Source organism: Passer domesticus, chromosome W, assembly GCF_036417665.1.
Source record: "Passer domesticus isolate bPasDom1 chromosome W, bPasDom1.hap1, whole genome shotgun sequence".
NCBI lineage: Eukaryota > Metazoa > Chordata > Aves > Passeriformes > Passeridae > Passer > Passer domesticus.
This window is the reverse complement of record NC_087511.1, coordinates 9,482,972-9,497,195: the sequence shown is the minus strand read 5'-3', so window position 1 is coordinate 9,497,195 and position 14,224 is coordinate 9,482,972. Positions and strand designations below refer to the sequence as shown.

At 44.5% G+C, this 14,224-nt stretch overlaps 1 protein-coding gene across 4 annotated transcripts in view; it reads left to right on the top strand.

The window, feature by feature from the left end:
- The window catches only part of LOC135289144 (transcription factor RFX3-like), a 193,757-nt gene that overhangs the window by 131,438 nt on the left and 48,095 nt on the right, over positions 1 to 14,224 (top strand). For 2 of the 4 annotated variants that reach the window (XM_064402541.1, XM_064402540.1), the window contains one exon: positions 13,962 to 14,059. The exons of 1 other annotated variant lie outside the window; for it this stretch is intronic. In XM_064402541.1, the coding sequence (XP_064258611.1) occupies positions 13,962 to 14,059 (98 nt within the window). Of the gene's footprint in view, positions 1 to 82; positions 14,060 to 14,224 lie in introns of those variants that run through there. One more of the 4 variants, XM_064402542.1, reaches the window with a different exon arrangement.

Sequence of the window (14,224 nt, the reverse complement as noted above, 5' to 3'; positions counted from 1 at the left end):
GTGTTAAATCTTGAAATGTAATTATAATAACATATATATATATCATATATAATATTAAAATAAATTATAAAATAAATATTAGGAACCAACAGGGAGACACCTGTGAAATGCCACAAAGGAATTGTGTTCCTCTAAAATGGCGACAAGGTTGATAGGTCCATTGAAGTGCCTCTATAGCAATGCATGCAGGATGGATAACGACAGGAAAAGATGGAAGCCTCTGTGCACCTGGAAAGCTATGATTTAATACCATCACTGAAACAGTGGGACAAATCGCACAACTGAAATGCTGCAATCAATGGCTATAAACTGTTCAGAAAGCACAGGCAAGGAAGAAGGGGTGGAGGGGTTGCCCTCTGTGTAAAAAAAAAAAAAAAAGCCTGGAGAGAGCTGTATTTGAAAACAAGTGCTGAATGGGTTGAGACCTTTTGGGTAAAAATAAGAGAAAAGCCAACAAAGGAAACCTCATGGTTGGTGTTTGCTACAGGCTGACCAATCAAGGGGAGCCTTTTGATGAAGTGTTCTTACTTCAGCTACAGGAAGCATCACACTCACAGGCTCTGATCCTTCTGGGGGACCACCCTGACACTGGCAATCTCTCCTCCCACATTTTTCAAGACCCTGAAATTCAAGGTAGGGACTGGGACAAAGAAGTCCTTCCCATCATGGGAGAAGATCAGGTTTGTGACCACCTGAGGAACCTGAGCATACACCAGTCCATGGGATGACAGGAGGAGCTGGAAGTCATTTTGCAGCAGGAAAACTATGACATAGTTGCCATCACAGAAACATGGTGGGATGACTCACATGACTGGAGTGCTGCAGTGGATGGCTATAAACTCTTCAGAAGGGAAAGGCGAGGAGGGAGAGATGGTAGGGTAGCCCTGTATGTTAGGGACTGACTCAACTGTCTGGAGCTTAATGATGGTGTCTATAGGGTTGAGTGTTTACTCAAGAATCAGGGGCAAGGCCAACAGGACAGATATGGTGGGAGTCTGTAATAGACCACTCAACCAGGATGAAGAGGCAGATGAAATATTCTATAAACAGCTGGGAGAAGTCTTAATAATCACTGGCCCTTGTTCTTGTGGGAGACCAACTTATCAGATGTCTGCTGAAAATACCACACAGCAGAGAGGAAACAGTCTAGGAGGTTCCTGGAGTGTGTGCATGAGAACTTCCTGACACAGATGGTGAGCCAACTCAGGAAGGTGCCCTGCTGGACCTGTTGTATGTGAACAGTAATGAACTGCTGGGTGATGTCTTAGGCAAAGCGATCATGTAATGACAGTTTTTGATTCTCAGACAAGTAAGGAGGGGTGACAACAGAACTGCTACCTTAGACTTGCAGAGAGAAGACTGGCCTGTTTAGGAGACTGTTTGAGAGAGTCCTTTGGGAGGCAGTTCTGAAGGGCTAAGAAGTCCAGGAAGACTGGATATTCTTCAAGAACAAAATTCTAAAGGTGCAGGAGCAGGCTGTTCCCACGTGTTGAAAGATGAACCTGTGGGGAAGATGACTGGCCTGGCTGAATAGAGAACTTTGGCTGGAACTTGGGGGAAAAAAAGGAGAGTTTATGACCTTTGGAAGGAGGGACAGGAAACTCAGGAGGACTACAAAGATGTCATGAGTTTATGCGGGGAGAATATGAGCCAGCAGTGTGCCCAGGTGACCAAGAAGGCCAAAGACATCCTAGCTTGTGTCAGAAATAGTGTGGCCAGTAGGACCAGGGAAGTGATTGTTCCCCTGTATTTGGCACTGGTGAGGCTGCACCTCATATTGTGTTCACTTCTGGGCCCCTCACTTCAAGGAAGATATTGAGGTGCTGGAGCATGTCCAAAAACAGGCAACAAAGCTGGTGAAGGGTCTGGAGCACAAGTCTTATGAGGAGCGGCTGAGGGAGCTGGAGTGTGGGGAAAAGGAGGCTCAGGGGAGACCTTATGTCTCTTTACAACTACCTGAAAGGAGCTTGCAGCAAGGTGGGGGTCTCTACTCCCTAGTAACAAGTGATAGGACAAGAGGAAATGGCCTCATGATGCACCAGGAGAGGTTTAGAGTAGATATTAGGAAAAATTTCTTCACTGAAAGGGTTGTCAAGCATTAGAGTCACCATCCCTGGAGGTATTTAAAAGACCTAGCTGTGGCACTCAGGAACATGGTTCAGTGGTGGACGGCAGTGTTAGGTTAATGGTTGGACTCAATGATCTTAGAGGTCTCTTGCAACCTAAATAGTTCTATGATTCCGTGACCCAACAAGATGCATATCAGGGTCCTGAAGAAACTGATGTAGTTTACAAGCCATTCTCCATTACATTTAAGAAGTCATGGCAGTCAGACTGCATCACCAGTGACTGGAAAAAGGGAAACATTGCACCCATTTTAAAAAAGTGTAAAAACAAGGATTCTGGGAACTACCGACCAGTTGGCCTCACCTGTTACCTGTAAGATGATGGAGCATGTAAAGGAAACTTCCCAGTCTTTACCATTCAGGAGAGTCTCTGGCAGTCGCACTCCAAATGTCAGACTTTAACTGCTGGGACCAAAGCCTCTTCACAGCGGTGGCTCCAGTGAGCTGAAGGGAGCCCCTGCACACCCTACTCATATGCAGTCAGACCAGGTTTCCTTACCAGTTCGACCCCAGGTTTCCCACAGCAATCTCAGATGTCTCATTCCATAAAGCAATTTATTCACTGCACAGCAGCACAGAAACAGCCTGAGCTGGTGTCTCCAAGGAGTCTCATGTATAGTCAGACTGGATAGTTTCCTTAACAGAGCAGATCGTCCTGGAAGCTACATCGATGACAAGAGGGACATTAGACACAGATAACATGGCTTCACCAAGGACAAATTGTGTCTGACTAATCTAGTGGCCTTGTACGATGGAGTGACTGCATCAGTGGAAAATGGGAGAGCTTACAGATGTCATCTACCTGGATTTATGTAAGGCCTTTGATACAGTCCCCCAAAATATTCTGGCCACTTAGATGGTGTTGTGGTTTAACCCCAGCTGGCAAATAAGTACCACACAGATGCTCCCTCCCCCACTAGCTGCATGGGAAATCAGAAAAAAAGTAGAACTTGTGGGTTGAGATAAGAACAGTTTAAAAATTGAAACAAATTAAAATATAATAATACTAATATTGTTAACAATTATAATAACAATAATAATAATTGTAATGAAAAGGAGAGAGGGAAAAAATAAAACTCAAGAAATACAAGTGATGCACAATATAATTGCTCTCCACCTGCTGACCGATACCCAGCCTGTCCCTGAGCAGCAATTGATTACTTCCAGCTAACTCCCCCCAGTTTATATCCTGGGCATGACCTCCTATGGAGTGGAATATCCATTTGGCCAGTTCAGGTCTCCTGTCCCAGTCATGCTCCCTCCCAGCTTTTTGTGCACCTCACTGGCAGAGCATGAGATACTGAAAAGTCCTTGACTTAGGGTAAGCTCTACTTGGAAAAAACCAAAACATCTGTGTGTTATATTATTACAGATTCACAGAATCATTTAGGTTGGAAAAGACCTCTAAGATTGAGTCCACCATTTAACTAATCACCACCTTGTCAACTATACCATAACACTGTCACACCCAGTTTTTTTTTACACCTTCAGGGATGGTGACTCCATCACCTCCCTGGGCAGTCTATTCCAATGTTTACCTACCCTTTCTGTGAAGAAATTCCTCCTGATGTCCAGCCTAAACCTCCCCTGGTGCAGCTTGAGGCTATGTCCTCTCATCCTGTCGCTAGTTGCCTTGGAGAAAAGGCCAAGCTCCACCTCACCACAACCTCCTTTCAGGTAGTTGTAGAGAGTGATAAGATCACCCCTGAGCCTCCTTTTCTCCAAGCTAAGCAACCCCAGCTCCCTCAGCCACTCCTCATATGACTTACTCTCTAGATCCTTCACCTGCTTCCTTGTCCTTCTATGGAGTTGCTCCAGAACCTCAATGTCCTTCCTGTAGTGAGGTGTCCAGAACTGGACATGGTACTCGAGGTATGGCCTCACCAGTGCCCAGTAGAGAGGGACAATTACTTCCCTGGTCCTGCTGGCCACACTGTTTCTGATACATGGCCTTCTTGGCCATCTGGGCACACTGATGTCTTATGTTCAGCTGGCTGTTGACCAACACCTCCAGGTCATTTTCCACTGGGCAGCTTTCCACCTGCTTTTCCCCAAGCCTGTAGTGCTGAATGGGGCTGTTGTGACCCAGGTGCAGGACCTGGCACTTGGCCTTCACAAACCTCATCCAATTCACCTCAGTCCATCAATTTAGCCTGTCCAGACCCCTCTTTGTAGGGGTGATCTGCTCCAAAACATTCCACCTTGGGTGGATCCCATCAAGTCCCATAGACTTGTGTATGTCTAACTGATGTAGCAGGTAGTGCTATATTTGCTAGGTGGAATGAGTCCCACAACTGGAATGCTGGGATGTAGGGCTACAGGCTGTTTAGGAGGGATAGGCAGGGCAGGCGAGATGGACATGTGGCACTATATGTAAGGAAGAGGTTTGATCGTACAGCCCTTACAGTTGGCAGTGATGTCGTGGAGAGCCTCTGAGTGAGGCTTAAGGGGATGGAAAACAAAGGAGATATTATAATGAGTGTTTATTACTGATCACCCAGCCAGGATGTAAGCAGTGATGAGTTCTTCTGTAAGCAATTAGGAGAAATCTCTAGATCAGTAGCCCACATCCTTATGAGAGATTCCAACTTCCTGGACATCAACTGGGAATATCATCCTGCTGTGATGAGCAGGCCTTGGGAAGTCTTGAAGTTTGTGGGAGGTAACTTGTCACAAGTACTCTGTGAGCCAACTAGGAAAGACGCCCTCCTAGACTTGTTGTTTTTGACTAGAGAAGGACTCTTGGGAGATGTGATGGTTGGTGGCTGTCTTGCCCACAGCGATCAACAGTTGGACTCAATGATCTTAATGATTCTATGATCATGGAATGTTTGAGTTTAAAATTTTCAGTGTAGTGAGAAAAAAACATCAGCAGAGTTGCTACACTGGACTTTAAGAAAGCAAACGAAGCTGTTAAGGGAGAAATATAGCAGAGTACCCTTGGAATCTGCTTTGAGAGCTTAGGGACCCACAAGTTCTGGTCAGTTTTAAAAGGTATTTAAAAGACATACAGATGTAGTGCTTAGGGACATGGTTATTTGCTTTCTTCTAGTCCTCATGAACTTTCCCTGATCACCATGACCATTCAAAGATAATTGAGATTGGCCTCACAGTGAAATCAGCCAGCTCCCTCAGCACTCATGGGTGCATCCGATCAGGGCTATGGATTTATGCCTCTCCAATTTTTTTAATGCTTTCCTAACTGGGTCATCCTCTATTGAGGAGAATTTTTCTTTGCTGCAGACTTTTCCTCTGGTCTCAGAGGCTTCAGATTCCTGAAGGTAATCCTTATCAGTAAAGACTCAAGTGTAGAAGGCATCCTGTATCTCAGCCTTTGTCATTAGGTTCCCTGCCCCCATTCAGCACCAAACCCATGTTTTCTCTGGTCTTCATTTTTTCTGCTGATGTACCTGTAGAAACCCTTAATGTTGCTCTTCAGTTCCAACTCCAGTTTGGTTTTCCTAACCCTATTTCTGCATACTTGGCCAGTGTCTCTGCGTTCCTTCTGGGTCACTTTCCCCTTTTTGCAGCTCCTGTGTGCTTCCTTTTCATGTTTGAGTTTAGTCGTGAGCTCCTTGTTTATCCACGCAGACCTGTCACCTTTGCTTGATTTCCTGCTCATTGTGATGGACTATTCTTGAGCTTGGAGGAGGTGATCTTGAATATCAAACAGGTCTCCTAGATCCAGAGTGCTCTCCAGGACTGTCTCCCATGGGATTCTTCCAAGCAGTTCTCTGCACAGGCCAAAGTCTGCTCTCCTGAAATTTGGAGTTGTTATCCTGCCATTTGCCTTTTTCCATCCTCTCAGTATATTCAACTCCACCATCTCATGGTTAATACAGCTCAGACTCCCCCCAAGCTTCATATCACCAACAGTTTGTAAGAATTGTAAGAAAAGTTTCCTTGTTTGTAAGAATTTGGTCCAGCAATTTCTCCTTTTCAGCTCTGTTTTGCCAATTACAAGCTCTCTCTTTTCCATAACACTCTGCTTACCAACTCATTCCAGTACTCCTTCACTTGACTGTGGGTCATCATCTCCATCCCCCATTATTTCTAGTTTAAAGTTCTCACCAGGTTGGCCAGCCTGTTGGTAAAGATGGTTTTGCCCCACTTGGTCAGGTGGATCCCATCTCTAACAGACTTCAATCTTTAAAGAAGGGTCCCCATAGTCATAAAATACAAATGCCGATTGTCATTGCCAGCTGGGCAACCAACTGTTGACCCACAGGATACTTCCATTCCCCCTCAAGCTCTTGCTTTTCACTGGAAAGACCAATGAGAAAACTACCTGGGCCCCCATACCCTTGACCATTGCCCCTAGATGCATGTAGTCACACTTATATGCTCCAGGTCTCCGCTGGCGGTATTGGTGCCCATGTAAAGATTTGCAAGGAGTAATAATACGAGGGTTGGACAAACCTTGTCAGCATCGCCACAGCATCCCAGATCCAACCCCCAGCAAGCAGTAAATCTTCCAACACAGCAAGTCAGGTTGGCAGATGTGGGCCCCAATCCCCATAGCATGGAGTCTCCCATTATTATCAGTTATCACTTCCTTCTAGTGCTGCTGCATGGCTCAGGCTTAACTAGCTCTTGGACAGAGTTCCCAGACCCTCATCTGCTGTGAGGGTACTGCATCTGTTCTTTGTTGGAGATATGCAGGTGAAGCAGGAGCCTTCTTTCTATTTCCAGAAGTCACAGGCTTCCAGCCTTTGCCATTTCCTAATCCAATTAGCACAGACCACCTGATTCTCCTTAAATACAGCTGAGACTTCAGGCTGCAGGGTCTTGAAAAAGATCCAGTAGATCTCTTTCTCACCTTCTCTGATACTGCACAGTCTGCTGACCTCTTCCTGCACTTCCTTGGCAACACAGGTCCTGTTCCACTGCACACCTTCTGCAGGCAAGGAAACTGTCCCCCTCTGCTTCAGCCTCAGCAAGAGACCCCAAGCACTTGCTGTACTCTGAACTGCATCTTCCCTCAGAAGTTTTGTCTGGATTGAGGCCTCTGACTTTATAGGGATAGTTGCTCTGATGGCTGGAGGTGGCACTCTGTGACACATTAACACCATTGCTGAGGACATGAATGCTGTTCTCTCTTCTGACACAAGTACTGCATCTGTTGTCTGCCTCTGTTAACTATGCTGTAAGAAGCAACTCAGGAAAATATTTGCAAGTACTGCTTTGTAGAAATACCCCATCATAGGTAGGTTTCTTTTTTTCTGGATAATCAGAAAGGTACTGTCATGGTTTGACCCTGGCACAATGCCAGGGCCCCCATGAATGGTATATTTCCAAAATGGTTGCTGTGAGATGTGACCCGGGAACAGAACAAAGCAGGCTCCCATTCGGGGATGGAGGGAAAAACACAACAATTTATTTATTACAAATCTAGAAAGGAACACATACCAAACTAAGAATGAAAACCTTCCAGATACCTTCCTCCTCCCCCTCCCTTTTCTCCAGAGATCCACCACCCCTCAAATTATCAACCCTCAAATCCATCAGGGAGAGAGGAGTCCCCCCTTGCCTCATGGGCCTCCCCCGGAAGCACAATTGAAACCTCCTGTGCTTCCGTGTCATCCATGGCCCCACCCAAAGAACATCGGCCCTCGTGACTTCTCCCCCCCATGTCCAGTGCTCTCACCACTGGACACGGGCCAGGACTGCTTTTAGGGCTCCCCGTTTAAAGATGCTCCACCCACTTCCAGAAACAGCAGTCTCTCAACTCTTGGGACACCAGTCCCCCCCAAATTTCACCCCCTGGGGCCGAGGGGCCTCATGAACAGAGATCTTCCTCTCCGTGGAGACAGAGGGCATCTCACACCCCCTTCAGCCGTCTCTGTTCACGCCGCTGCTTCACTCTTGACTCCCGGGTGTTGCCTCCCCCTAAATACAGTCTCTGGGTCACAGGGAAAAAACACGGGTCTGTCCATGGCTATACAAGAAAGAGTCCAGCCCAAGGCCACTCCATCATCTCTTCTACTCAGGATTCTTCTCTCCTCTTCCAGCTTTCCTCACGCTTGCCCAGTTCATCTCTCATCTCTCTCTCACCTCATTCTGATTCAGGAGGATTCAGTATTTGTAAGGTTTCCATTAGTCTACAAAGGGGTTAAATTTCACTTCTGCCTGCCCAAGGACTCCTACAGCTGCTGGGCACTTCTCTCACCGCATCCCCCCGCTTCTGGCCGGCTGAACTGCCAGCACAATCTCTGTCCCTCTCTCCGGGGGGGGGGCTGCCCAGACATCTCAAGTCTCTTCCACCCCTGTATGTTCTCCTCCACCTCTGCACCTTTTGGGGCTCCCGGCCTCCTCCCTGTCATGGCCTCCCCCTCCCCCATCCAGGCGCAGCTGGGCAGGGGAGAGGCTAGACCTACTCACCAAACGCCGGATTCCCAAAGAGGAAGTTCTCTGGGAATCTCCTGCTTTTAACCCCCGTGTGTTCTCAGAGGCGTATCCAGATCCTCAGTGGCCATATCACATGCCAATTTTGAATTTGGCCACTGATTGGCCCGACTTAGACCTTTCCAAAAACACATTTCCGGGCCAAACCACGACAGGTACCAACAGCAGCTGGCCAAAAAAAAAAAAAAACAAAACAAAAAAAAGAAAAAAACCACCAACAAAAAAAGGGAAAATGTGTTTAATTTTGTAAGGATGCAAACTGATAATTCTATTTTTGAATTTCATCTTTTTTTCTGTTCCTGATTTTCAGTATTTGGGGAAACCTACTCTTTCACATAACTGCCTAATAAATATTACCATAAAATAAATTAATAGTGAAGAAAACCTTTTGAAAAGCAAGCTCTAGGTAAAATTTGATTAGTTGAAATTTTTGTGAAAACATTTCAGTGCCCACAAAATAAATGAAAAAATACTGTGTAGGAAAAAGCCACATTTGTTTGTTTAAAAAGAGGCCAAACACTTTATACTTCAGTCAGGAGTAAAATTTATTATCTTATGATTCTAGCAAAAGATCAGAGCCACTGTGTATTAATGACAATCAATCCTTTTCCCTGAGAATTACCTTTTTATCTCTTCACAAGTGACAGGATAGATAGCACCAAACTTGTTTGGGAGTTCCACTTCCAGACAGAGAAGTTATGTTCAAGATATTTTTCATGTTGTATCTGTCAATTTCAGCAATTACAAATACCAGAAAGACTGCAAAATCTTGGTTTTTTATGTAGAAGAAATATTTCAGATGAGAAACACAAGCTTTTTGAAGGCTTATACAAAAATATGTTTTCCTTTTAACTTTTTTTGCTGTATCATTTAATGTGTGTTTAGTAACACTTTGCAAACTATCTGAATGAGCTTTCTTTTTTATTCTGCAGGTAATAAATAAACATGAGCTAATGCTTTGTTAATTAGCAAGTGCATACAAAAATGTTAATGTAGAAACATGTGGGTTAAATGATTGACAGTGAAACAGAGTGTTTGCTCTTTGCCTGGAAACCTCAAGAAAGAAAAAAGAAAAAGCCCATTCCACAGAGCTAATTCAGAAGTTTTATAAGTCCAAATTAAATTTCAGATGAGCATTCACATTTGGGGACAGTTACATAAACCAGTTATCACTATAAATTTGAAGAAAATAATGCTTTAAAATATAAAATATTTTTTTCTTTTTAAAGCAAATTGGCTAACTTTGCTAGAAGAAGTTTTTATTTACAGGATTCATCAATTACTCAAACTGAAAAAGGACATTTCTCATACTAGGTGACTTTCATGAGCAATTAATTCTTACTCTACCAAAAGTGCTGTTTTGCCTTATAAACAAAATTCACTGTTTATTTCCACTGTTTCTTCTTAGATGTAGTAAAAACAAAATCACTTATAGATAATATTTCCCTTTCCTGTTTTTTCTTCTTTATTACTGTAGCAGCATTCATTCTCCACCACCAGATTTTCACATCAGTATGAGCAATCCTACATTGTTTGTTTAATACATTCTTATATATTCCTTATCGATACTATCGTTGAACATTGCACATTTAATTTTGTTCTTCAGAACTAAAAGAAAAACATGTTTGCAATGGTTCAGGGTACTTCAAGCTTACTTGAGGAAACTGAACTAGTGCAATAATTGCCAATTTTCTGTGGGGTTTTGCTCTTTAAAAGCAAAAGCACCAAGGCAAAAAATTTATGGCAGAAAATTCATGATGAAAGTTTTCAGGAGATAGGAAAGAGTTGTTACAATTACTGATGTACCTGTAGGAATGCCAAAAATAATTTTCACTGCTGATCATAAGTTTTTTGAAGGGGTCTTAGGTGAAATGGTCAGTTCTGTTTGTTAAATCAGAAACTAAATAATTGTTACATAATATAGAATCAAAGAATAATTCCGGTTGGAAGGTACCTCAGGAGGTCTCTAGTCCAACCTCCTGCTCAAAGCATGGTCAATGCTGAATTCAGACTTGTTTGTTCAGGGCTTTACCCTGTCAGGTCTTGGGAACATCTACGGATGGAAGCTACACAAAGCTCTCTGGGTGACCAGTTGCACTGTTCAACTGTCTTCTTGAGTTGCTTTTGCTCTGCTTTGTTGTCCCTCTAGCAGATAGTGACAGCTATGCTGTTCAAGTCCCTCAGCAAAATTGGAATCTGTAAACATGAAGCTTATTCCAGGTACCTGAAGGAGACCTGTATTGGCTTTACATGGCAAGCTTTTGGTAGAGGTGGGGGGTGCACAGATGTCTTCTATAAGAAGATACCATAAGCTGTCTCCATGTCAGAAAGGGACACTTTCACCTGGCTCCAAGATGGATCTGCTGCTGGCCAAAGTCTAAACCAGAGACATTAGTAACATCTCTATGGTAACATATTTTAAAAAAGAGTAAAAAATGGGTCACAGCAGCAGCCAGGAGAGAGGAGTGAGAATATGTGAGATAAACAACTCTGCAGACACAAAGGTCAGTGAAGAAGGAGGGGAGAATGTGCTCCAGCTGCTGGAGCAGAAATTTCTCTGCAGCCCATGGGGAAGACCATGGTGAAGCACATTGTCACCCTGCAGCCCATGGAGGATCCCACACGAGAGCAGGTGGGTGTACCCCAAAGGAAGCTGCAGCCCATGGAGAGCCCATGCTAGAGCAGGGTCCTGTCACGAGCAGTGGTTCCGTGGAGAGGAGCCCATGCTAGAGCAGGTTTTCTGCTGGAACCTTGTCACGATCTGCTAATATAAGTGGGGGTCGTGATGGTTCGTTAACTGATCTCAGAGTGCAAAAAACAACACAAGGGGATTTCAGTATTAATCAAAACAAATGCACCTTTTATTGAGTGCCCACAGCAAATGCGATCAAGGAGAGAGAGAGAGAAAAAGAGAGGAAAGGGTTATAGCAACCATACATAGAGACGAAATTCTTGTGGTCCAGCCAATAGATCTGTCTTGTCATGTTGGGGAGAATCTCGAGGTCTTGGTTAACTCAGGGGTCTATTATAGTCCTCCATCAAGGGGGGAACAGGTAAAAGACAATGAAGAACAAGTCTATTGAAAACAGGTACAGACAGTCCATGTTCCGAAACAGGATAAGTCAATCTCAGCAGTGAGCGGGAGCCATTGTTTTCTTGGTCCAACGACCACACCTGCAGGTAACACTTGGCAGACATCCTGCTTCAGTCAGGCCAGTGCCCCTGTGTCAGAATTATAAGGGTCTCAGTCTCAGTCCTTGGGAGGGGGCTTCAATCTCCGTTCATCACGGTGGTCATGAAACAGATGAGGATTTTCCATGGGGGACCACCAAAGTTACCCCAGAAAGTTCATTTGGCCAAGAGGTGGGGAAATTCATGGGCTATTGTCGTGAAGCAGGTGCAAGCATATAGGGCAAGTCACTCCTTTGCCAGACCCTGCTAGAAAGCAGTATACCATGGTGGCACTGTAAACACAGATGCGAACAATCACTTGGCAAGCATCCACCTCAACCAGGCCAGTACTCCAGTCAGGGTCTTCAGGGTCCTGGTCTCTGTCCTTGCTACAGTCGTGAGGCAAATGAGGGAAACTTCGGACCATCTCTTACAAACCTGTGACCTTGTGAGGAGACAAATACTGGAACGGTCTGTTTTGGGAGGACTTTACCCCATGGAAAAGACCTATGCTGGAGCAGTTTGTGAAGAACTGCAGACTATGGGAAGGATCCATGTTCAAGAAGGTCGCAAAGGACTGTCTCCCATGGGTGAGACCCCATACTGGAGCAGGAGAAGAGCGTGAGGAGGAAGGAAAGGCAGAGACAGTGTTATGAACTGACTGCAACCCCCATTTCTTGTTGTCCTGGGCCACTTGAGGGGAGGAGGTAGAAGAGTTGGGAGTTAAGTTGTTCCTGGAAAGAAGTGAGGGTTGGAGGAAGTTTTTTTTAGATTTGTTCTTATATCTCTCTCCAACTCTGATTGGCAATAAATTCAATTAATTTCCCCAAGTTGAGTCTGTTTTGCCTGTGATGGCAATTGCTGAGTGATCTCCCTGTCCTTATCTTGACCCATGAGCATTTCTTTGTATTTTTCTCCACTGTTCTGTTGAAAAGGGAGAGTGATAGAGCAGCTTGGTGAGCACCTGGCAGTCAGCCAAGGTTAAGCCACCACAAGACTTAATCTACTTTTTCCTTATGAGGTAGGCTGTATCAGATACCCACAACATCACCCATGTTATTATGTAATCTAACCTGGACCCTTAAGCTCTGAACTGGCTTATCATCCATCCCTCGGCAAAGCTTTATGCATTGCAGCTCCTCTTTCATATAGAGCACCTTTTTGTCTTGTTTGCCCTAAAGATTCTGTATTTATCCATTGCAGCACTCCAGAGAATCCCATAGTTCTAGTTGCACAAAGTCTAGTTGGAGGCCAGTAAATAGCAGTGTATCCCAGAGGTCAGTACTGGGTCCAACACTGTTCAATGTCTTTGTTGGTGATCTGGATGATGGGGCAGAGCATACCCTCAGCATGTTTGTTGATGATGCAAAACTGAAGAGTGGCTGATGCATCACAAGGTTGTGCTGCTATCCAGAGGGACCTCAACAGGATGGAGAAATGGGCTGACAGGAACTTCATACAGTTCAACGAGGGGAAGTGCCAAGTCCTGCCCCTGGGGAGGAACAATCCCATGTGCCAGTACATGCCAAGGGGGCCAATCAACTGAAAAGCAGCTTTGCAGAACAGGACCAGTGGGTCCTGGTGGACACCAAGTTGAACATGAGCCAGCAGAGTGGCCTTGCTGCAAAGAGGGCTAGTGGTATCCTGGGCTGTATTACACAAAGTGTTGCCAGTAGGTCCAGGTAGGTGATCCTTCCCCTTTATTCAGCACCATTTGTGTGCTGTATACCTGTATTCCTGTATCTAGTTCTGGTCTCCCCAGTACAAGAGTGAGATGAACATACTGAAGAGAGTCCAGTGAAGGGCCATGAATTAGCACTGCTTAACTGTCCTCAAGGTGAAAAAATTTCTCCTATCAAGTCAGGATCACTCTTTTTCAGTTTATGCCTGGTGTTCATCACTCCTGCCATGCATCATTGTGAAGAGGCTGAGTCTGTTCTTGATACCTTGTAGGTATTGAAAGCCTTCTATTAGATCCCCCCCTAAACTTTCTCTATTTCAGGCTGAAAAACCTAGTTCCCTCAGCCTCTCCTCATAAGGTATGTGCTCCAGCTCCCTGACCATGTCAGTGGCCCTCTACTGAACAGCTTATCAACATACTTCTTGTAATGATAGGGATCCAAACCTAACTGGATAAGTCTCTGAGCCAATAAATGCAGTAGTTCTCAATGTGGAATATTTAAATACTGAAGATGCAAAAGTTTTCAAGAGAGGCACCTTGCCATCCTTTTCATTTTATTTTTATTCTTTAATGTTTAGGTGCCTTGACTCAGGCCATTCGCAATTTTGCAAAAAGCCTTGAAGGCTGGCTTTCCAGTGCCATGAACAATATTCCACAGAGAATGATACAAAGCAAGGTAAACAAAGTTGACTGCAGTTTTTTTCTCTTTCTGCAATTGTACACGAGATGTCATTAAAGATCTAAAAATAGCAGCATTTTAACTTTTATGCTAAATGTCATATTTAGGTTAAACTTCAAAAATGAACCAAGGGGTTGGAAATAACTGTTTTGCCAAAAAAAT